At 38.7% G+C, this 25,403-nt stretch overlaps 1 protein-coding gene across 4 annotated transcripts in view; it reads left to right on the top strand.

Annotated features, from left to right (window-relative positions):
* TFDP2 (transcription factor Dp-2) overlaps positions 1-12,683 on the top strand; it is a 61,177-nt gene extending 48,494 nt beyond the window's left edge. For all 4 annotated transcript variants that reach the window (XM_034063501.1, XM_034063500.1, XM_031047177.2 and 1 more), the window contains 2 exons: positions 3,968-4,073; positions 4,954-12,683. In XM_034063501.1, coding sequence (XP_033919392.1) covers positions 3,968-4,073; positions 4,954-5,137 — 290 coding nt within the window. In that variant the 3' untranslated portion in view covers positions 5,138-12,683. The remainder of the gene's footprint in view (positions 1-3,967; positions 4,074-4,953) is intronic.
* The last annotated feature ends 12,720 nt before the right edge of the window (positions 12,684-25,403 follow it).

The following is a 25,403-nucleotide window of genomic DNA, read 5'->3' as shown; positions in this document are numbered from 1 at the left end:
CAGATTTGAAGATAGCTTAAAGAACATTGTGATTATTTCTCTAGTAGCAGACCAGTAGCCAGAAACCCAGTCATTAGAAATGTATTGATTTTATATTTTACTTAAAATGCACTGAGATGAGTAACATACTCTTCAGACAAGCTTCACATTGTGAAAAATTTACTCCAGAAGTGTTACTAGAGTAGATATATTTATTTTCAAAGGTTTCTTCTATCTGCTGCTTGCTACTTAACTGCACAAATCTTTAATAAGAGTGTGAACTGCATAGTACATGTTTCTAATGGCAGTAACTGACATACAGGAAACTGATTTAAATGTTTTGCACAATACTTGAAACCCCAGCATTTGCCTGGTTGTGAATTTTTCAGTTAAGTCTAGCGTCCCATTTTAACTTTGACAGTCTTCAGATGTTGTTTCTTACACTGCAAGGACAGTGAAACAGAAGGCTCATCGCTGGTTTCTAGACTTCATGGTTACTTCTGTAGCTGTCATGATGGCACTGTTAAGTATCTTGGCTTCAATTACTGCTATACAAGAAGAGCAAATCAAGATCTCTTATTTATTCACTGGGTCAATTTATTACATTCAAGATTAAAGTTCTCCCAAACAAGCTGAATCTGTGGACTCAACTGCTGTAGAAATCAGTTCTGTGCTAGTACATGTAAACAGGCAAGTCATTTCCCATACAATGTTAGTTTGACCATTTTCTTTTTTCCAGATAATTACTGACTTCAATAGTTTGTCCTGTAGTTCTTGCTAACAGGGCTGGCAAAACAGTTGGAAGAATCCAAGTCTCATCTAGTTCAATGACAAAATTTAAAATTGACAGAAAAGCCTTGGACCATCTCAGCTTTGAAAGAAAAAAGTTACATCTAGACACATTAAATATGCCAAATAATTTGCTTGGAACTCCTGAACTGATATATCAAAGCCTTTTAGTGTATTATCTTTGCAAGAGGATCATGTGTTTTAGCTGTTCTTCAAGTGCCCTAGTTTGATATGCTTGATGAGCTAAGTAGGCAATCCAGAAAAAGCAATGGACATAAAGCAGACTACACTACAGCCTTCTTACTGTGGAAGGAGTAGTGTTATTTCTGGTACGATACTTGCACCAGCTTAAGATGCACACCAGGGTCACACTCCTAATTGTGCATTCCTGCCCATTTCTGAATTTTGGCAGTTACTTTCCTCTGTCCTCTTTATGAACTGGTTCAGGGTACTAAACTGTAGGTTCTTTATCTGGCAGAGACCTTTCTGACAATGCAGCATGTTGAAATGGCTAACTAAGGGCTCGTACCAGAAGAGTTCAAGTAAAAAGGGAGTGAGATTGCTGGATGAGCTGAAATACACCACTCAGAGACAAGCATACACTCTTGTAGAACCATATCCAGAAAACTATCTTGTGCCTTTTAAGCCATGCATATACTAGAGGTATTTAATGCAAATTCAGATCTGGTATTTGTCAGCTGAGTCCTGACTCCTAGAAATGAGACTACAGATAAATACTTTGAGGTACTAATACTTGTGGTAACAACCCCTCACTTGTACATATCCCACTAAGGCAGTGAGCAGATAAAGGGGTACTATTTAGGGCCTCTAGATTACAACACTTTTGGGTTTTTTCTTCTCCCCTGCATGCAAAAATGCTTTGCTATCATCTACCTGTGTAACAAGCCTTGACTGGCAATGGGCTGGATTTAGAACTGAAGAGATAAAAGTACTACTGAATGAACGAGCTTGTTTGGCCATCAGCAATAATCCTATGCAGCACTTTAGCATTAATTACTAAGGTTATCGATTATGTTACTTTAGAGCCTTCTTATAAAAAGAACAAATTTCTGCCAAGGATATCTGCTGCAAGATATGCCTGTCCATAATAAGGGTGTCACTCTTAGACTGGCCTGTACAACCTTGGGAAGGTTTTTCCAAGCTGCTTTCCTTGTTTCACAGGTGTAGCTATTAGTAACTTGTCTGCTCTGCTATAAGTAGTAAGTCTTTTCATTGTAGGCAGCATTCTATTTTAACAGTTCTCTTCAGATAGGAAATGGCTTCTTAAACCTTAAAATTTCTTTTCCCTGGCTCCTTAGAGCCCACTGGAAAATAGAATTAGAAGGCAACGAAAGTACAAGGCAGGGATAGGCATCTATGAACCTTCTTTCTGCCTTATGTATAAAATCCAAACTTTCCTTCACCTTGCTCTTCACAAAGCTAACTAGCTATTATCCCACAGTGTTAATAAAATGCAATATTACTAGCAGCAACTTATTATTCTCCTGAAATATTAAACATGTACACACAGGTACATCCCTTCAAAAGACAAGGAAACAACTCTGTGATACATCTCTAATCCACTTTATTAATCTAAATACAATGCAGTCATTCTAAATGGTTCAGCCTCTTCCTGCAAATACAAGAGGAGACTGTCAGAATGTGTTCTCTGTGAAAACAAACCTGCATTTATGGCAATCTTAATAAAAGCTATCCGGCATGTTTAACTATTCTAATCTATCCCATCTTCAGAGATCACCCTAAAGCTGCCATTTAATATTTTCTGTCATGTTCTAAAGGCTATAGGCAGGAACATTAACCTTGCTAGCCTTGCCTTGTACCAGGGCATTTAAATACCTCACTGCTAATGGGTCTCCACAGCACAAAACAAGGTAGCATGTGGATCCCAGTGGATGGTGAGCTAACTTCTGTCATTGTGACAATCTCCTTAGAACAGTTCCATGCTAGGCCATACACTGCCAAATCTCAAGGAGCCAAAGCTTAACAAGAACACAGACAAACAAGAAAGCATATGTGATAAAGTTATTCCTCTTGTCTGCTGTTACAAAACAAGTCTAGGTACAATATGAATAGTGCAGTCCGATTTTTACTGCCCTTGTGCTGTACAGAACAGAGGTTTGGTTGGGCATAGCAAATAACTAAGGACAGTAATTCAGAGTTTAATGCATCCAGCTGGAACCACATACAAGCACCATGGAGAAGAACTAGACAGTCCTGATAATTCATCTCAATTTGAACTTTGTGTTGAGATGGAATTTGGGTAGGTCTATAGAAATATCTTATCCAAGAAAGAAGTTCAAACCACATACACACACCCTAAAAAAATAACCCATGTGTACTTGGGTCAGTGGACTAGTTTTGCTGATTCTCTTAGCAGAAATGTGCATAACTGGAAACAAGTGACTGGCATTACTTGCTACAGAATTTGAACACAGGTTCTATGAGGGTTGTAAGTAACCCGCTTGTGCCTCAGAGGGCTTCCAACAAACTACCTCAAGGAATTCCTCAGTACTGCAACATCATTTTAGTCCTAAAATTGCCTTTCACTGGGGAGGAGACTTGCACCTCACACATGTAGTATACAACAGGATCTCCCTTTCTATACTCTTGGCACAAGACCTCTGACATGGTGTGTTCACATCCACAGCTAATCCATCAGAACAGATCAGGAGGCTGCATTACAGCCAGTTGTGAGACCACCAAATTGAAACAGCCTTTGGCCATCAGAACAAACACATACTGCCTTGATGATGGTTTCACTGCAGTATCTCCAGTCCTGACAAGTATGGTTCCATTTACACCTTCACCAAGAAGAACAGCAAAGGCACTTAGAGCCCTTGGGGCATAGAATCAAGCTGTACAACCTCCAAAACTATTTCAGGTACCTGTGATTGCATATGGCTACTGGCCAGGGTCATCTGCAGCACCAACCTTCTTCAATCAGAAGGGAGAGTTTCATAGAAATAACCACAACTGTGAGTGTGAGGGACTGCAAGGCTTGAGTGCATCCACAAACACTGGGGGGTGTATGTACAGATTTATAATTTCATCTTGATTAAACAGGACACATCTACAGTTTAAGGAATCTTAACTGCAAAGAGAATGTGAAGTTTAAGGTAGTAAAAGGAAGAAAAAAAATCAAGTAGCTATCATAAATACAATGATACTTTTCTTCTAGATATGTCATCAGGATTTTCGTGGATAAACCAAGGGTTACTTTCAAGTTCAGCACAACCAGGTTCACATTTAGAGGTAGCAGGAGGCACTTCTGATGCTAAATCAAGGTAAATACAATAATTTTAAGTCAAAGATACTGGTATATCCTTGTGATACTTCAGTAACCTCACTATTTCATATTATTTATATGCAAGTAATTAAATGTTTTCTGTATGGTTGATTTTTCATTTTAACTGAGTCTTACTCTGTCTTCTTTTATAATTACATTTGAAAGGTCAAATCAACATGTTTTGAATTTTTAACGCATTACCTGTTTTGTATCTATGTTTCAAAAGAATTGAATCGCTTTCAAGCCCTTATTATAAAGACAAGAGTTCTCCTGATTAACCTTAAATACCTGCCTGGGCATGGACTACAAATAGTTTATTACACATAGAACAAAGCCTGACAATACTTCTGAAGAACGCAGGAGGATGTTTGGTGTCTAAATGCACTACTGCTTAAGCTATCATGAAAGAAGTTTAATCCACACAGTCTAATCATAATTTTAAATTAAAAACCAAGCACAAAACATTACCACCAACAAAAATCCAATGCAAAAACACCATAGCAACCATGCTTTGCTTAAAGGTTACCTGTACCTTAAAAAGCAGAAAGAGATCATTCTGAAACAGGTTCTTCTGCATGGCATTTAACAGTGTAATTTCATATTCCAAACATTTCTGTGTATTGAAAAAACTGTCAGGGATTTATTTTTTAACTTTATTCAGGTTGAGCAGCTCTACTAGTTGGTTATGAAAAAAATAAAAAGCAACAACAAACCACCCAACAATCTTTTATGTTACTTCGATACTTTAGCTGTCTTCATAACTATTAGCTGTGTTTAATGTTGGTAGCATTTCTTTAACTAAAGGAAAAGCTGAAGTCAAAAAGCTTAAAACTTCATCTGAAATCCTCTAAACTTCACCATGTCTGTTGTTTTAATAGTGAGAATCTAGGGTTATGTTTGGATGCTGAAGTGGCCTTAGCAACTGGGCAGCTTCTTGCCCCGAGCAGTCAACAGTCCAGCAGTGCAACATCACGCTACTCAGAATCACGGGGAGAAACTCCATGCTCATTCAATGATGAGGATGAAGAGGATGAAGATGACGATTCTTCCTCCCCAGAATAAGGACAGTAGAAAATGAAATATACAAAATGCTGCTCAAATATTCTTAATGGGAGCTCCTGTTTGTATTTCACTGAAGTTTCAGCCACAGCTGAAATTGAAAACTTTTTGTACCCGAACACAGAGTGACATGCAGACACAAAGTGATGTGGGGTTGTCCCCTGGAGATTTGGCGAAGTAAACATCAAATTCACATTTTCCATTTTGGGACATACTTAAATCTCTGTCTTTCTCTTATCTTTACCAGATGGAAAGGAAAACAGCATCAGTCAACAAATGTCAGTTCTCACATTGTCTTTTGGCTGTGCTGCCTTTAGGAAAAGGGGGAGCGAGAGCACACACAGATGTGCTGAAATAGCTATTTAAAACTATCTGATATGAAAATTGTTCTAGGGAAAGCGGGCTGTTAGAATGTTTGCTTTTTTCTGTTCAACTTGCTGTATAGAAGGTTCCTAAAGTAATATAAATTGCGATAAAATGAATCTTGAAATAGTTTAAATCCATTTTAGATACTCTAAAATTAACATTAGTATGTCTCTTTTGAAAGGTTCTTATGTTCATTTATACTGCAGACCTAATTTATTATAAGTGATTATTCTTAGGCATTATTAAACAGTCAGGATAAAAACAGCAGTATTCTCTGCACCAGCTTTTTTCAAGGAAAAGAACTGTATTATAGTGTATCCTGTAGAGCTTCTCCTTTACTGTTCTAACTTTATAATCCCTTTGATTTTATAGCACGTTGGGTTTTTTTAAAGAGGATCTCAGGCAGCATGTTTTCAAGGCAGTGTTTTCAAATTCAGGATGGGCGTGTCACATAGCTGTTAAAGCTGTATGTTGAGGTTCTTAGGAAAAAAATTAAATTTCAACAATACATCATTTCTTGTTTTGCATTCTAGTCAGCTTAGATTAGGACAGACTGACTTTCTTACCATTAACTTCTGTTGCACTCGCCTTTGAAAATATTAGTATCAAAATACTACTTCTCAAAATAATGTGTTAGCTCAGCTTACACAACATGAATCTCATTTGAGCTGTTAATTGAGATTTGTAACAGGACACTTGCTGTTCTAAAGTTAACATTGCATCTAGCCATCAAGACCTTATTTTAAAAAAAGCTCCAGAAACAGAGCAGAATACACTATACATGTACTTCTCCCATGGTTTTCTAACATCCAGTATTTTAACTAGTCTTGAAGTTAACCATTTTTAATTAGGTTAAAAATAGTGTTACTTCTTTTTAGTTTTTATACTGTATGTAAATAGCTGACCTGTTTCTAAGTACCACTGTATTAGCTGTCTGAGCTCAACGGGGTTGGGCTCTGTTATTTAGTTATGAGATTAGGCAGCTTGTCATACTGTTATTTGCTTGAGCAATGGCAGCAAACTGTTACCCCAGACTGCTGTGACCAGTACTCTTAGCACAACATGGGCATGTCCATGTGATTTTCCACAGACAAACATGCACTCAAGCCAGCCGTACCCAAAAGCACCAAGCCTGAGCAAGTGGGGTAAATGGAGGCTGCAGCTAAAAAGCTACCTAGCTGTCAGACAAAAGAGCTAACACAGGCCTAGCTACATAAAGGACAGGTAAAACTGCGAGGGGCAGACAAGCACAACTGCATGCTTACAATAAAAATTAAAGCATCCAGATAGAAACTTTTCACGGGTAGTCAAACTCCTGCATTTGAGGTACAGTCTGGGTGGCACCATTAATTCGGTCTACCTCTTGACTGAGCAAGCAAAGCTGTCTAGCTTACACAGATGAGTTGCAAACATACAAACTAAAAGAATTCTTACATGCCTACCACATTACTCTCTGGGCAAGACTGTTAAAGACTGTCCTGTGCTCATGGCTCACAGGCAACACCAGACTAAGGGATTTACACCACCTCACTTCAACCAAATCTGTAACACTACCTCTATATGAAGAAAAGCTTTACAAACAAAAAATAATATTCTTGCTGAGAGAGTCAATGTGCTTAACTGAAGTGGCTCACTTTTGAAATAAGAGAACGTAACATACTCCATGTACATTACTATGGAATTGTCAGCCCCATGAATGATATTTCATTTAAACAGATAGATAATTGATTTTATTCTTGAAAACCCATTGGTTTGTCAAAAACCGTCCTTTCAATCAGCTTTCACTGAAGAGGGCAGACCAAAGATACCCGACAGGAACTCTGTAAGAGGGAAACATTTTCTGAAGTTATTCCCACTCCCCCCCATCAATACAATAGGGACACATTTAACTTTATGATCTCTTCACGTTTCCCACTCAAGATTTGTGTAAAAAGAAAAAAACAGCAAAACACTAAACAACTGCTAAAGAGGAGCACTTTGAACTGTAAGAACCTGGCAAAAAAGGCTTCCTGCCCACAAATTGAATGTGTTATATTAGCAGTCAGTGTGTTTTCTGCTTTATAGGAGGATCTTCAGTGATATCTTGCTTCCATTGCTGTCCATTCCCTTCACAGCAGCAGACTGCACAGCTGCTTGCTTTCTGGCAAACTTAAAAAAGAAACCTAAAGAAATCTAGGAGCATGCTACATTTATTTTGACAGTTGAACCAAGACTTTAAGTTATTTTTCCTGAACTAGTTGAATACAAAGGACAAAACAAGTTAGAACATTTAGAAGAGACTTCAAAAGGAAATTATTTCCTTGGGATTTGTTGTGCCAAGTTCCACTTGAGGATGAAGTTCAACTACAGCACTGTGGTCTTGTGGTTACACTGAAGCCTGGGAACTAGAATTTTGGGTCTTCTCCAGCTATATTCATTTGTGTATGATCTTAGGGAAGTCCTTCAATCATTCTAGTTGATCTTGGCTGATATAAAAAAATAAAAAACCTAACCCACTCAGAATACCACAGGTAACTGCAGGACCTCACAAAATGAAGGTGTTGCATCTGAAATGAGCTCTGAGCATTATGAGTAACAAGGGGATTGAGAATATTAAGTAACCACACAGCTCCCACCAAGTTAATGGCAGGAGTTGTGCTCAATTGCTTCAACATGCCAGCCATTCCTTCTTTCGAAAGCCAGCAGTGGATATTTTCCAGAGTAAAACAGTTATTAGCAAGACTGGGCTTCCCATTTTTTCCATTCAGTTGCTATCTTCTCCTGTTTTGTGCAATACCCCTGACATTCACTGATAGGAAACAAGGAGCAAATGGTACTAAATGGTATCTCATATAAGACGAGGTTAACATTTAAATTTTCATACAAATTCTGTTTAATGTAAATTTTAAGTGACATGTTTTTGTGTCTTGAAACACTTTTTTGGTTATACATTCAGAAAGCACTTAGTTGCAAGCAATAGAATGCTACGTGTAAATGCTCTTTTATATGTTGCAGTAAACAGCTTTATTTCTGGGCTTACTTTATGGTGCTTAAAAAAAAACAAACAACAAAAAACCCAACTAAATTTGACTTGTCAGCACCACAAGCTAGATGAAAATAATCCGGGTGGGATACAGCATTTTTCTATTATGGGGAAATCTGACATGTTTGTGCATTCTGGTTTTTTTCATTGTATTAAAGTGTGCCAGTCTTTTCATTTGAACACTGGATTTGAGGGGAGCAATCCACCTATCTATGAAAGTGTGTGTATTTAAGTAAAGACTACAGCAAATTACACTAGTTTAACTGAAGGTATGATTTTAACTATAACTTCATTAAACCTAGTACCAGCCACACTGTAGCTATGTCCATCTTGGTTAAGGGTTTTGTTTAGTTCTTTTAAACTATAACTTGCAAATACTCTGACTCCTTTTGAGCAGCTGGAAATTTCTGAGTATGTAGAATACCCACAGAAAGACATGTGCTGATGAACTAGGTCAGCCTGAAGTAACAATATGTAAAATGGCCTAATCAAATTTTTATATCCCGCCCTTTTTTTTCTTTTTTTTTTTTAATATTTATTTTTTAAGAAAAACAAAGCCCTCAAGCTCAGACATAAAACAATGCTGGAATACAGAATTCCACACTGAAGGTTTCAAATGTCAAGTGCTCTTTCTTCTGACTACAGCCACCAGTTTAATTCAAGAGCATTGTAGAAACTTAATTACACTCAAACATTGGGCAGTGCTCATTTTTATAATTAACTGTCTCTTTTTAGCTGAAAATATTCCAGATAGTTTATTGAGAAGACTTACTTTCCTTTTAGTGAGTTGAAAGGTGTTTGAGTTTTGGATTCATTTAAAAACAAAGCAATAACCACAGAGTATAGTATATAGTAAACAAACCAAAACAAGTTATCTCTTGACTGGCCCACCTAATTTATATCTTTTCATTACAAAAGTCTCTCAGGAATAAATAAGATAGAATGAAGCTGGGAAAAGACTAAAGGAGCTTTTTAAACTTTGGATTTTGAAAATTCTAGTTATAGTCAAGACTTTGAGGTGGCATCCTTCTGCTTACTACAAGCTGGCTTGATTTTAAATTAGGAAGTGCTGCAGGTCAGTTACTCCAAGGCCTGGCATATTTTATAGCTGAAGGCATCTCAACCTTCGGCACTGGGAAATGGGTTCCTCTTGCAGTGTTACTGATGAGCAAAGAAAGGGCCGAGGATCCTTGTGCTGCTTATTGAGGCTTGGGGTTTTAAAATACGCCACTTCTTGAATGTTTGACTATGTCTGTAAGACACCAAGTCATTTGTAACTTTTGATTATCACACACCTGCCCTTGCAAGCATATTAACAGCTCTAAATACTCAGCTTTCTCCTGACAGCTGTTCACATAACCTAATCCTGACACCATGAAACTTCCTGCAGCTCTCATTCCTTAGACTTAACCAAGTTCTGTGATCAGATTATCTCTTTCTTATTTAGCTATTACAGAATTTAGCCTGGTGAGCGTTAAGAGACCGTGAGTAACTTTTTCCCTGGACCCAGGTATATTGCCAAAAAATTCCCCACAACCAGCACTATTTGTTTGTTCTCTCTGCTAAGTATTAAGCATTCTTTCAAGTCACTGTAGAGCTGCTCATACCAAGTACTTCTTATCTCATTCAATCTAATTACTTGAGTTGGCATCCCTGGTACCTAACCCAGCTGATACAACTAGGTGAGGGAATGTTCATAAAAGCAGCCTGACAGTAACAACTGAAGGGGCTGTTTATCGCAGCTGTCTAGAGAGTGCATATTCATTCTACATCTTTAATACTCCTGCCTTGTCTGGCCTATCACAAAGATCAGCCAAAACCAAAATTGTTTTTCCCCGTTTACATCTTTTTGACAATACTTAAAAAGCTAACATTCAGAATATCCACCTAAGCTTAAGGACACCAAAAATCCTAGCTCAAAACTGGGCACAAGAAATACCTGAGATCTAACCATTCAAATGGCAGGGGAAAGCTTCCCACTTAGGGAATATATGGTGCAAATTAATAACTTAATTTTTCCATTTTCCAAAAAGCAAAGCAGGCTGACCTGGATCAGTATCTGTGGAGGGCCATGATAACTCCAAGCAGACACAGGAACTTCCCAGTAGCCCAGACTTGCCTCTCTTCTTAGTATTTTGTATGGGCTAGAATAAGTGGCAACCACTTAAATCTTCTGACTTCTCTAAATGCCAATCTTAAATACTTGATGCTTTCCAGGCATAGGTGCTTTAGATATATGAACAACATGGGATAGCAGGATACAGCTGTGTAGAAATTTAATCTAAGTGTAGATCTAAGTCAAAGTCATCTATGCAGAAGGTATTTCTAAGACAAAACGAGTCTTTAACAATGGTGTGGTTTTAGCCTATTTGCATTATCCAGGCTGAGGATAATTAATAACTTAATAATAATAATTAATTCAAATAATAAATTAATCCCTAGCACTATGGTTCTGTGCCTTCCATGAAGCAGCAATGGCATACCTTTAAGATCAAGGCAACCAAAGAGCCCTTCACAGTGGCACTCTTAAGTCACATACAATTATTCTGTATGGCCACAAAAATCACTGACTAAAAATGTTAAGTCCACAAAATCAATCTCCAGTTTTTTTGGTGGGTTTGTTAAATCTCAAATGTAACTTTTAACAATGGGCAGATTTGGTTGTACTAATGTAGGCATTAAGTGGATCTAGAATTTCCATAGGAAAACACTGGCTGAATCACAGCCCATCATACAAGTTTCTGGCACACTCCCTTGTCTCTAAAGCCAGACTGTGTATATGAAAAATACTTCAGAGAAGTATATGCAAATGTTACAAAACACTGCATCTCACAAGCACCTACTGTGAAAAAGTAATCCTACTTTGAGCAAGCCTGTAAGAACTAGGATATGAAAGAGTTCATTCGCCCTCATTCCTCAGGTCCTAAATGCAAACAATGCCCTGGGACCAAGGCACCAGCCTCTGTATTTGCATATCCTAGTCTGCATCAGGAGTAACAAGCCAGCAGGTACAGACACAGTTTTTAAAACAGTACATGGCTGTTGGCACTTCTTACATGATCTGGCAACAGATCAGTCCCTTGGCAGCAAGTTAACCCTGATGTCAACCAGTATTAATGGAGCCACTGCAACATGCAGTATGTGATAAAAAGGACAGGTCCACCTGTCCCCCTGTTACAGTAGCACTTTTTAATACCTACTATAATCTGCATTAAAGTAAGTTAGAGACACTCCCTTTTTATGTTTAAAATGCAGGAACCCCTTGAAAGTCCATCAACTTAAGAAAAAAAAAAGAAAAAAAATATTAAGACTGAGGCCAGTCATGGACAAAGCTATTTTATGACCTTCACTGCTGAGCTCAAATGAGTGTTTGTAAACATAGTGGATGGGAAGAAGAGCAGCACTGACAAATCCAATTCCTGAGAATGATAACTGTATGGGATTTGAAATTAATTGATTTTTTTTGATCCACTCATTTTACTCCTCCCCTAAAACATGTATTAGCATCAAGTGTTACACAAACACTTTGGCAGGAACTTTTCCCCCTTTTCTTTCAGAAAGTCCAAGTTGCCCATTCATCTTTTAAACAATTTGCTAGGTATTTTTGAACTCTCCATAGATTTCTTTCTTTACCTTTAAATTATAAACTGAAGTTTTGGTTCTTGCAGAAAGACTGCGCTGATTTTTATTTTTTTTGTCCTGATCAAATACCATCAATTTCTACTACCATATTGGACATGGCTAGGAGTAGTATAAAAAAGAATGCAGTAGTATTATATGTGCTTTAAACACTGACAAAGCTATAAAGAAAAATGCATACACAAAGTTTTACTTTCCTAATAGGAACACTGGCATTAGCAAATAGTGTATTTGAACCAGTAGGAAATGTTACTTTGTAGTAGCAAACACTTTGTAAATAAAATCTTCTTATTTTTTTTAATGGAAATTTTATAGAAGAAGCTATTTCTGTATACTCAAATTATCCCATGTTTACTGAAAATGCTGCAAGTGGGAACATTGCAAAATGGGAGTGGGGAGCAGATATGCCTGACTGAAGCAAAAACTAAATATGCTTTGGAGAAAAACATCCAGTTGTCTGTGAACAGGAACATAAAGCTTAACTGTAGAGGAACTGAATAAAAGAATTTCAAGGCAACATGATTAGGCTTGTTTTTGAAAAACATAAAAAACCCCAAAACTACTGTGGGAAAAGATTGCTCAACATTCATGTTGGCAGTATGTGTACCTCATGCCCTACTTTACAGTTTAAAGTCCAGGAAATACTGTATCCTTTGGTGTTTTGAAAATGCATACAAAAACTCGGCAATAGACCCAGTTACCATCCAGGGAAACTGAACATGTCATTATCCAGTGAAAGACGCCAGACTTCTGAAATTGTTCCATTTTAACGAAGTAGCTTACTACTGTCCCCATCTCAACAAAACATGCACCCCAGCTACACTAAGAGAAGGCGTCAGAAACAGCTTTTTTATTGTTTTCCTAAAAGTGTCAGGTCTCTGAGGAGAAGTTCACAGCATTCTCCTCAACATGCTGTATTCCAGTAGTCCGTGTACTACATCTGTCTCTCATGCTAAATCCTCTATCCTGTGGACACCCTTCAAACAACTATAGGCTCTGAACATTCATCCTTCCAACCCTTTACCCATAATTTGGTAGCAAGAATCCAAACAGTATAAATTTAGGGACTTGGGGAATAGTCCCTCTTCATCATCTGTGCTGGTTTTCCAAACAAATATAAACTCACCAAGTAATTGCACAGTGCTTTTTCCTCCCCATATGGACAGAAGTCCTATGACTTAATATTTTTCATCTCAAACCAGCTGAAAGCAAAGATTAAAAGACAATAGGAGAAGACTTGCAAAACTGTGAATTCATTCTTCTGTATTAAATGGAAAGTCAAGCACAGATCCTTTTCATTTAAAATGTGCTGGCATATTTGGGAAGGCATTTCCATGAACAGATTTGGCAGACTCCAGTTAGCCCCAAATAACTATCTAAAAACTTATCATGGTTTTTATGGGTAAGAAACAGCTGAAGAAATGAGAGGGTACAGCCTTTAGCTCAGTAACAAATAAATACACTGCTTATTAAAAAATAAAATCTGTAAATCTGAACTGCCTTTCAGGTCAGTGCTACAGAAGTCGCTACCAAAAGGATTCTGGAGCATTTAGCTAATGATGAAGCTGGCCAGAATAAATACTCTCCTGTAAACAATCTAAAAGAACAGGTGTTTGTTGTAAAATAGTTTATCTCTTTGTGCCATGTTTTAATCTGGGGATCTGCCTCCCAAGAACCCAAAACAGAGCTTGAGAATATGTTAAAACATAAAAACCCTTTTATTCTTCTAATAAAGAAGTACTCCACACAGTTCTTTATAAATGGAGAAGCCTGCAAACAGCTCTCTCTGAAATTACAAATGCTTTTGGTTACAATTGGACTGCCTACTAAGATATCATCAAGCAAAACTGGTTTGTATTTTCTGCACATAAGTCTGTATATTTTCTAAAAAGGGAATCAAGCAATGGTAACTGCTGCAGCATTAAGGTGCTCTATGCTAGCAGTAACAACAGAAATATCAAGACAACAAATCTTTTCCTTGGTAAAAAAAAAAAAAAAAAAAAGAAAAGAAAAAGCGCCTTCAAGAATGTGTTTTGCTGAATTACAACACATTCACATTCTGTCAGACAGCAAAAAGATCTCAAAATATTCCGGGAAAACAGAAAAAGAAAACCACCAAATCTGTGTAGGTTTATTATTCATTAAACTTTGTCTCAAAAGTGTAGGATAGAAGATAAATTTTAACAGTACTCCATTGTGGAAAGTCCTCTGTCACGAGTAATGTCCCTGACTGCGTGTAGGTTGCTCCTGAACACGGCATAGCTTTACTGCAGCACGCCTGCCCCTCCTCTGCCTGAAAACTAACATATCTTGGCTCTTGATATCCTAGATAATACCAAATTCCTATTCTGTGGCTCCTACTGTAGATCATTCAAAAGGCTGACAAAAATAACGGCACCAGGGTTGCCTCCTTGCTGAAACCACTAATCAGGGGTAACAAAACACAAGAAACTGATCCTATGTATTTGACAGAATAAACAATACTTCTCATTTGCCACAGTGGTTGAAACAAGTCTGTCATACTGAAAAAAAACCACAAGTTGGGGAAGGATTTCCGTTCCTGCCTCCTGGTTCTCAGAGCTGCTGCCTAGACAACTGACTGCCGGCTCGACTGTGTTGCATTTTGAGAATCCCTCACCAGCCATCCACAGAACTCACAATTCCACCAACTGTAACCAAGACCCACTGTCCTAGGCACAGACGAACAGGAAGTAACAGAGAAACCTGCAACAACGAGATGCCACCAGACTGGCGCACTGACAAAGAAGGGTTCATGTTCTGCCAGCAAAGGCAGCAGAGTTACAAAATGGCAAAATCATCTAATCACCATTGTTCTACAACACACGAAACCTATCATCTCCTTTCGTTCAAAGGACCTGTGCTAACCCAAGTTTTCTTCATATTCACATTAAAGTCCAGGTTATGCATCAGTGATAATATACAAATACTACACTTCATTAGATTATCACCATTAATTTAACATTATATTTCAAATACTAAAGAATAAAAATACATTTAACACCATATGATGTGAAAAGCAGCAGACTGCATTTTCACAGCAGCTGCTGGCATAAGCAAGATAGCTATTTTTAATAAATAAGCACCACGACGACACAAATTTCTTGGCACATTTGGGAGTTACAAAAAAATTCAAATGAATAAACCACACTGACGATGGGAAAATGCCCTAGCGTTTAGCTGTGTATAATTTAGGCCTCCAGCCTTCCAGAATGAAATTAAAACGTATTCAGAGCTCTCTGTAACAGGAGGAGGTTGCAGGCACCGACAAGTCACCGCACAGTAAGGAAGGGTGGGAACTCACCACCGGTAGCTCACACACCGCCGTGGCCCACGCTGTACCCCACAGAAAGCTTCTCTGTGGTAAAGATTTTTTTGAAGAGAAGCGGTGGGAAGTGGGGGTTCCTCAGTTGCCAGCATGTTTAAGACCATGCCTTAGTTAAGCATCCAAAAAAAAAGAAAGAGGTGCTTGCATGTTCATGTACTTTGTTAAGAGTCAGCTCTTGTGCACAGACAGTACTGTGGCACAATGCCAATTTATGAAAGGGGTATTATTCTCCTTTCCAAAAAACTATCAGTATCTTCAGAGCTACCCTGTATAGGAACCATATACATGTAACAAATTCATCCTATATCCTCTATGCCAAACACGGTGCAGTGTAATGCCACCCACAACTGTCTTACCATTTCCAGAACTGGTTTTGCACCCATTTCGCAGGGAGCAGAGCCGCGGTTGGAGTCACACCTGTGGTAACCCCGCCTGTGCTCATTTTGCACATCTTCCGCAGACCCGCACACAGCAATGCCGAAAAGCACCCACTGCTCACCACCTTGCCCTCTGGGCCCGCCCCACCACACACTCGCAAGCTGCGACCTGCCCAGCCCCTCCATGTGACCGAGGGCGCCCGTTCTCCAGGCCCAGCTTCACCGGCGGCGGCGTTGAAGCCTGTAACTGCCGGTCGCAGCGCGCTGATCGCGGGGGTGCCCTCCCGTCCTTTCCGAGGCACCGACCCTCCGAGGACAGGTCTTCCTTTCTCCCGCCTGACGCCGGGACCATCTCCCCCACCACCCGCCACTGTTACCTGCGGTACGTCCGTCCACTGTGGAGAACCCCTCACACCCTCCTTCCGCCCCGCAACGGTAACGGTTAACGGTCGCTGCGCGCGCCAGAACCGCCCTCCGGCCCAGCCAGGTGCGCGTGCTGGGGACACCGACCCGGCCCTGCCCGGCAGGCCGCGGCACCCGCCCAGAGCAGGGCGTTTAACGGCCGTTGGTTTACAGTATTTCGAACTCCAGTTTAATTTCTATTAAAAATCAATACAAAGGAGGCAGTGGGGCAGGCTATGGTGTGGCCTCCTCTCTCCCCAGGTGTGGTGACGCTGCCTGGGTGGGTATCAGCAGTGCTGACACCACCGTGCCCAGTTGTGCAGTGAAAGAACAAAAAGTCTTAATTTGCATGGAATGGAACCATCCCTACACAGGATTTAAACAGAAGCGGAACCAGGTGAATGAAAGCTAAATCAACCTTTTTATTGACTCGATTCTTAAAGAGTTTGGAATTGACAAAAGCTGCCTGGAAACACCTCCTCATCAGAACCTCCTGCAGTCCCCCCAGTTCATGGCTGCCTGTACCAAGAGACTCCAGTTACATGGTGATGTACTACGAGTCTGACAATTTATCAATACACATGTCCTTCACTGGGTGATTCCAGCTGGCACTGATGGGGAGCAGGATGAGAAGAACCCTTCCCCTCAGAGCCCACTCTCCTTGCTGCCTGCAGTGGGGCTCATCAGCCACACCACAGCGCTGGCTGACATGTTGGACATTGGGGCCTGGCTGCCCTGATCCACCCTTGAAACAAGCCCCACCACAAGCCTCCATGAGAACTGTTTTAAGAATTCTATAGGAAATTCCAGACTGAAGCATGCTGCAGGTCAGCACTGTTCAGCTGCTAGAATTGGAAAGTCTATTTTTATTAAAAAATAATTGAGAAGAGGCAGCCAAAACCCGACAGTTTCTTACAGAGCTTTGGAGCAGTCTCCTTTTAAAGCCTTCCACAGCAGTGCGTGGGACTTCTCCAACTGTTAGTCCTTGTATGGATTTCCTGACTGGATTTATGGCATTCAGGGAGGCACTCCCATAGAAAGTGGCCTCTTCCTAAGGAGGAAAGATTTTTTACTTAAAAATTCTGAACGTACAATCAGAGAAATACAGAGTAATCATGGCTGGGAGAATATATTCATATGAAGTGTGTGAATCTATATAGTGTTAACTGGGGGAAAAGTAAGTGATTCAACACTAACGGGTGGCGAATCTCTGAAGGTGAAAAACCTAAACTCTCCAATTTAAATACAAACAGCTCTGGAGAATCTGCAGACAAAAACTTCAAGACAGCAGAGGGTTCAGTGCATGTAAAACACCATTTGAGGGAGACTTTTTTATTATCCTCTCCCACTAAGATAACATTTCACATTACCATAACAAAGTAATAAAGCATTATTAACTGTAAATTAACAAAACTGCAGAAGAAGCTGCTATGCCCATTGCTAGTAAGATAACTTGTATGAGATGTAAATCAATACAGCTGTTGGCTGGTTGCAGTCAGGTTAGCCATCCTGCTGCAAGCCCAGGAGTTTTATTATTACTTTTGAACCTTTGTTATTTTCTCATAAAATAATTAGCATAACTAAAGCCAAGTTGGAAACTTTATTCATGTTCTGCCAAGCTCCTACCTAGTTTTGTGGCATCAGGCAGTATGTTAAGCCCTATTCTGTCTCGGGTCCACCACCAAATAGCTGTATCAGAGCATCCATGACTATTTGTTGGGCCCTGAGCAGCAAACAAAGGGCAGAAACTGTTGCACTGGCAGAGACCTGTTCAGGTTCCAATTCATGTAACTACAGCTGTGTGTGTTCTGAGATGACTGGTACTGAGACATCTATTTACATATTTAAACACCGGAATGTGTGATTGGCATGATAACACCAGAGACACAATTCCAGGAATTAAAGCAGTACTGTTTACTGAAGATTTTTCATTAGGAACTGCAGAGTCCAAAGAATTCTTGCCAGACTCAGACACAGGTCTCATTAATTCTTCTCACAGAGGAGTACCCCTATTTCAGACCTTTGGAAAAACGCTTCCATCAAGTGGTATAGTTTGTGACTAAAAAACCATTCACAGTTAAAACTAATATACTGCACTCAAAGGTAATTGCAGCCAAACATACCCTGCTCTGATTGCTAATGAATATAACCCCTCACACTGGGAGGTTTTTTGTTTGTTTCTATTCAATTAGTTAAACTTGTGTTAGAAAAAGACAGTATGAAAATATCAGTAGTAAGAAGAGGGGAAAAAAGTACAGAAGGCTGCCCTTACAGTGGTCAGACTCTTAAAAGATACAAAGCCTGAAGGTATGTGGCCTATGCATTGTTCTTGATGCTGCCCAGTGTAGTGAGCAAGTACAACAGCCAACAGACATTGTTAACCAAGGGAGGCTGGTTTTATGGGTACAGGAAGCACACACACCAGAAAAAAAAATGCACAATGATGAGCTTTTGAAAGCGACACTATAGATTTCCAGAATTATTTTCTGCCTTTTCCATTTACACATTTTTGTATCCCTATAAAGAAGGTAAATACTACATAAGTTGAATACCTAGGATATTGCCCTCTTTGTGCTGAATCTGTGAAATAGTGCTTTGAAGGGAAAAATGCAAGCGCTGTGCTCTGCTTAATGCTCCACAAGGCATATGAGTGTTAAACTGAACAGCATGGCTGCTCCTGCATGCAGAAAATGCCAAGACTTTTGCACTCATCTCCACAAAATCCCATTGGTCATTACTAATGAGCAACAACTTCATGGAAGAGCTATTATAGATTCTTGACTTTATATTATTTTAAGCATGCTACGTATGTTTGTTCTCAAAAGGAGCTCGGCACACAGGAAAATACAGAATTCGTCTTTTGTGATCCAGAACGAGTTAAGGAGCCTTGTGCCTGAGCTCCCTGCAGACAAGAACAATGTGAAACCTCTGACAAGCCAAGCAGGCGACTCTAGCTCAGCAGATAGCAGGAACATGAACTCAAAGGGCAAAGACATCTCACAATTCCAGCAGCCATTCATGTCCTCAGGAGATTTCAGGGAGCTCTGTTGTCATGTTTTAAGTCATGGCTGCATTTCTGTTTGTCAGAATGCATTTGCTAGTTGCCAAGTTTTTATATGCAAGTCAGCCTACAGCAGTTCCCAGTAAAGGCATCTTACGCAATTTCTGACCTACTTTAACACACTGGGCAGTTAGAAACACGAGATCCACTGCAGCGGCTTTCTGCTTTACTGTTGCACTGCAGCAGGAAGCAAGTCTTTAGACAAATAGACTGATACACTAAAATACAGGTGACAAAGAGAAACAGACATTAATTTTCAAGCTATTTGTCACACCCTTAGGAGCATCCAGGTCAGTCATTGTACCCATTTTCAGCTAGAGAACATACACATTTCAGAAAGTGTGAACAGTCAAATTCAGTAAACTGTTACATATACACTGACCTGTGTACTCCTCCTCAGCCTTCCTAGGTTATAATTTCTTGAAGAACACTTTAAATCAGGGCTTGTGTATGATGAAATGCTACGGAGTCAGCAATACGTAGACCTTTCCTTCTGCCCCACCAGATAGCTATATTGGAGAAGAAAGCTGTCCTCTTCTAGATATCCTCCTGAACTCTAGCGATGAACAGAAGGTCTCTGAGGAACACTAATGGTCTTATCAAAGAGGATATTTTATATTTTTCTATTATTTATTCCACTTCCACATGTGAACAGCTGGGGAGCTAAACACAACTACTAAAGGAGATGGAAGTATTCCCACTATTAATCAGCACTAATCTTTGGAGGGCAATTAGCATAAAAAAATTGGGACAACTATCCATCTTTCTTCTCTCACATGAGAAACAGGACTCAGATATAGTGATTTTAAAAGTTATTACATATTCCACAGTATGTACAGATTAAAATGTCTGACCACAGTTGTTTGTGCCCACAGAAACTTGTCACTTACCGCAAACAATGTTGAAGTTCAACATCTACAGAACAGGGTTTGTTTTGGCTTTTTTTTTCTCCCCAGAGCAATCCTGGAAAGGTGTTTGGGTGTTGTTTTTTGGTTTCTTCTCTTAGTTCTGTTATTAAGATATCAGGAAAGTTTTAAACATGACTGAAGCAAACACCACACACTGTGGTATACAAGTACATGTGTGATCTGTGTCAGTGCTCAGAACAACTCTCTATTCTGACCTAGTGGTTTTATCACTTCTTGTATCTTCTTTGGTCATTCCACGTCCTGCTTTAATGGAATACCGCTCTCTCACCTTAAAAATGTATAAAGGCTTAGATAGGATTTTTACATTAGAATTTCATGTAGTTGATACTGTATGATCTTGATAACTGATTAATAATGTAACCCTATAGCACTTTTCCCTGCAGACAAAATAATTAAATCCAAACAACATCCAGTATTTTTCACCAACAGCTATATTACCTTGTTTAATACAGTCATCACTCTTACCCTGCCATTCCAGTATAATTTGTACCTTACTACTACAGTGCCCCTAATGATCTTGATTTTACCATGTTTCTGAAATGCCTTGGCTTTAAGTGTGGATATTACTGTAACAGGTAAACCCTCAAAACTACAAGCATTTTGATACATGTTTAATTTGGGGTCAGCTACCTCTCTGTCACATTAAGGGAATTTTATGTAATGATGGTTGGTCTTCACTATGTTCTGGCTTTGTATCCTTTAAGGTGATTAATAAAATTAAGAGGTGTTTCAGACTTCTCCTGTAGGTTAATGCATCACCTTGAACCCCAGTGCAAACCTTTGTATGTCTATAAGCTTCACTCTCATCTTTCATTTGGAAATTGTTTCAGTGACAGAAACCTACATCAGTTCTGTTCTGGCTGGAATTTACAATGGGAAAATATATTCCTTTTGTTCTGTGAGTTTTCTCCAGTTTTCCTAAATCTATTCTCTTTTTCTTCTATATAATTTCTAAACTAAGTGGTATATTACACGAAAAGGCTACTAAATGCACTAATATTTCATCATATAGCTCTCTAAAAATCCCTAAACCAAACAAATTATATTTTACTTTTTCTCCTATTGAAAATGCTGTTGGTTTGCATATAATTCACTTTAGACCTTCCAGACAATCTCTTAACACTTTCAAAAAGTTTCCTTATACCCAACAAGGAAATTACTGTACAATCCACAGAAGTATCACAAACCTTCCCTACCTGTGCCCGACACCCAGCAACTTCCCAGTCCATTTTACATCCTACTTCACAGCTTTTGTGTTACATTTGGGAAAAGTCTCCTCAGTTACAAGCATACTATTAATTTATACTGAGGGAACTACCTAGAGGAACATTACCCCTCTTAAAAAACTTATGTCCTCCTGCCATGCTATTTCCTTTCTTTTCCACAGCACAAGGGTTCTAACCCTCAAGATGAGACTGCACTACAGTGAACCTGCAAGTCTTATCAACATGAGCAAACTCCTCTAGTGCAAGCTGTACAGCAGGCCTCAAGAGATAGCACTTGCTCTTGCATGCAATGTGTATCCATGTACCATCCACTGAAAAGACATACATATAAAACATCAAGTGAAGTAACAGAGACACACCCTACCATCTGGAGAAATTCATCTTAATTCATCCTTACTTTTTCAGAGATGGATTTATTTTCCCTTATTCTCTTAGAAGGTCAACAATCAGATTCAGATCAATAATTCCATTTAACCTTTAGCAGCTGAACTCCTTATAGGCTCACTCTGCTGGACTTCAGCGACTTGAAATGCTGAGGGCAAGGAAGCAGGAGGAAAACCTCAGTAAGCTCCTAACATTATACCTGTGGCTATAGTTGGTCTTAAGTGAATAGTTCAATGAATTACTGAGAAGTTTGCGGAGTGATTTAGCAGTGAACAAGAGGCTACTATGCCTGCCACACACGTAGCTTTTCTTAAGAGTAGATGAAGACTTATAAACTTATGTGTGTGTCAATTTGTTTTAAACTAACATTTAAACCAATTGGGCTACTAGTAATGTACTATTGAGTAGTATTTAAATTAAGCAATTTCTAAACCCAAATTTATAGAGGAACTTACAGAATTACAGATGCTGTGCTAATTCTATGCTAACCTGTACCTAAACTTCAAAGGCAAAAGAAGCAAAAATAAGACAGTAGTCAACCAAAATCCACTCCTTACACTAAAACTTACCCCAGCTCTGATGCATTATGCTTTTTCTTCTTCACAAGTACACTTAAAATGTTCACACAAGTTGGTCAAAAGTAAAAGCCATTAAAATGCTTAAAGCATTAAGTGCATCTGTCCCATTTGTAATAAGGAGTGAAGCAGCAGTTTCTGAAGTTAGAATCTGCAACCACAGGAAGTTTAAGAGAGACCTTGTTAGGGACAATAAACCCTGAAGGAATTATCACTGTAGGGGCTCTCATGTCAGAAGAATAGAAATAACATTATATGCTCACAAGTGACATAATATTTGGGTACTGGAAGGACACATTTTTATTCCATAAAATAAAATTCCAATAAAATATGGAATTACATATTTTGTTTCAAATACATTGATACCTATCAGACCTTTTAACGAATTGTTGCCAAATCCAGATTAAACTCTTGGTAATGCCCCTCAGTTATTGCAAAATCAAAATGAGGCAGTGCTTTCACAGCTACATGCAATACTCACTGTTGAGAGCTGCACCCCATAACAAGACTTAAGTACATGCTAGTGAACATAAGTGAAATTTCCTTTATTGGCTCCTTTAGGTGCTTGCCTGAGATTTAAAGAGACAAAAAAAGTCTCACTTTTAGTCATGAATTATTAGAGCTATTTGATCCAAACTACACATTGACATGCAAGTTTCTGAAAACTCTCATGTTGCACTGACTTTACATTAACAACCACAGTCACCAAATTAGCAGACTTCAAACAGCAAAGACCTGAATTTTCAGCTTTTCCCTGATTTTCTTTCCTTCCATTTAGACAGGAGAAAAACTGTAGAAAGTGTCCTATAGAGGAACTTAACTCTGATCTTTTGTATTAAAATTTTACATTTATATTTTTATACATTTATATTCTAATGAGACTACAACAGTACTGTATTTAATTTAACTGAGGGAACACTACTGAAACATCTAGTCTCTATGATGGAATCTGGCTACAGCACCACTGAATTCAGAGTGAGGTAACTTCTCAGGTAAAAGAGGAGTCAAATTTTTAGTGTATGGCCCAACACCTGTAACCAAGCAAGCATCAGGACAAAGATTCATGATGTGAAACAGCTGAGTTTAAAGTTACTTCAACTATTTATCCACCCAGCATAGCTAATACACATAAAATTTCTGATACAGAAGGGATATTCTTTAACAGCAGACTGGAAGGAAACCCCACATATATTCTTTATTCTTACCTAATAGAAAAAAAATGATAACAAACCAGAAAAACAGCTCAGTACTGACCTAGAGGATGGACTGAACTAAATATATTCTCCCAGTGTACAGCACAGTAAGAAAGCACAATGGCCTCATACCATATCCAAGTTTGCAACGTCTTTGTAGCAAATGAAGACCAGTTCTGCCTGTTGTAGGTCAAGTTTCTTCTACTCTCAACAAGCACAGATCTGACCTAAAGGCAAAACTGAGCAGTTGTTTCTGAACACATTTATGACTCGAATACACTATTAATACAATGCAAAAAAAAATCATGTCAAAATTAAAGATTTTTCAAGGTAGCTGGTATTAATAAATTCTTCCATATGAGAAAAGTGCTACTTTTCAGGTATACTGACTATAAACATATTAACATAAATTCATTAAAAGGCCTTTGATAGTAAAATGAATTAGCATGAATACTGATGAGTTTTATCAAAGTGCCAAAGTAGCAAAAAGATGAAAATTCCATTACCAGGAAGTCAAAACTCTGAATAATTGCAAAAAGATAAACTCAAGATTGAAACTTCAAGCATTCTCAGGTTTGGAAATCCATACTGAGAGCTGCCAACATACTCTCAGTGTCTAAATCTATTATTATTCAGTTAATCCTTAAATCACACAGTTAAGACATTTTTCCCCATCATAGAAGACCCATCTCATTTTGGAAGAAGACCAAATTGTACTCTCTGTTTAATTGTGCAAAAGTTCATGTTCAGCTTTAAGCTCTGTTTGACTCATATTGTCCAAAAGTTACAATGAATAACCTTCACACTGAGGTAGAAAAAATCCTTAAACAGTCAAAATCCAGGTTCAGTGCCAGGCTCCCAAGAGCACTGCATTTAAAACATTGTAGGAAATCAGACAGCAGGGTTTGGTGCAGAAAAATATATTTTTTCTTTCCAAATCTAATACTGAGAGATGCAGAGCGCACGGAAACAAAAACTGACACTGTCCTGACTCTTGCCTTGGTCTCTGTACTGATTCACGAGTCCTTTAGTCTACAACTTTCTTCTATGAAGGATTTCATCCTTTTCTCTCTAATGCCTGGGAACTACTATAGAAGACATTTCTGTACAAAAGGGTGTTCTTGTTTTCATTACTAGTGTCCTAGAAGCAGCAGCATCCCCAGCAGGAAGTAACTGCAAGTCAGTCCTAAATGTCATCTGTCCTCAAGGAATCATCTCATCTACTGCATTATCAACGTAAATAAAACCTTCAGCTAATTTTGTCTCAATCTTCTCATCAGCCTCCCCTCTAATCCTGCATATATGTGTTCACGTGTACAGTGGCAGGGGAAGTGGGGCATGGCAAAGAGAAGAAGGTACGTCAGCTGAACAGGACATAAGTAGGTTTTCACGGTGGTATGAAACAGCACCTGTAACAACTGCAATTTCATAATGTTTAAAGCCACTTGTTCCAGACTCAAAGGCACTGAAAGTTATCCAATAAGACGAATAAATATCAGTATAATAGTTAAGCATTTCAGGTTTCTGGTAACGAAGTAGTAAATTTAAAAATTTAATCATAATTTGAAATTACATCCAAGGAACCTTTACTGTAAATTTCTCATAAAACCTAGTAATTTTATCATGTCCCAACAGTCAATATACCTGTTTATAAATAACTGCTAGATCTTTCACTTACTCAAATACTTAAACCACTGAAGTAAAAGTGAGAAAGTAGTTCAGATTTTCATAGTTTAACACTAGACTTAC

This window comes from Melopsittacus undulatus, chromosome 6, assembly GCF_012275295.1.
Source record: "Melopsittacus undulatus isolate bMelUnd1 chromosome 6, bMelUnd1.mat.Z, whole genome shotgun sequence".
NCBI classification, from domain to species: Eukaryota; Metazoa; Chordata; class Aves; order Psittaciformes; family Psittaculidae; genus Melopsittacus; species Melopsittacus undulatus.
The sequence above is the reverse complement of the archived record's forward strand: the minus strand, read 5'-3'. Positions and strand labels throughout refer to the sequence as shown.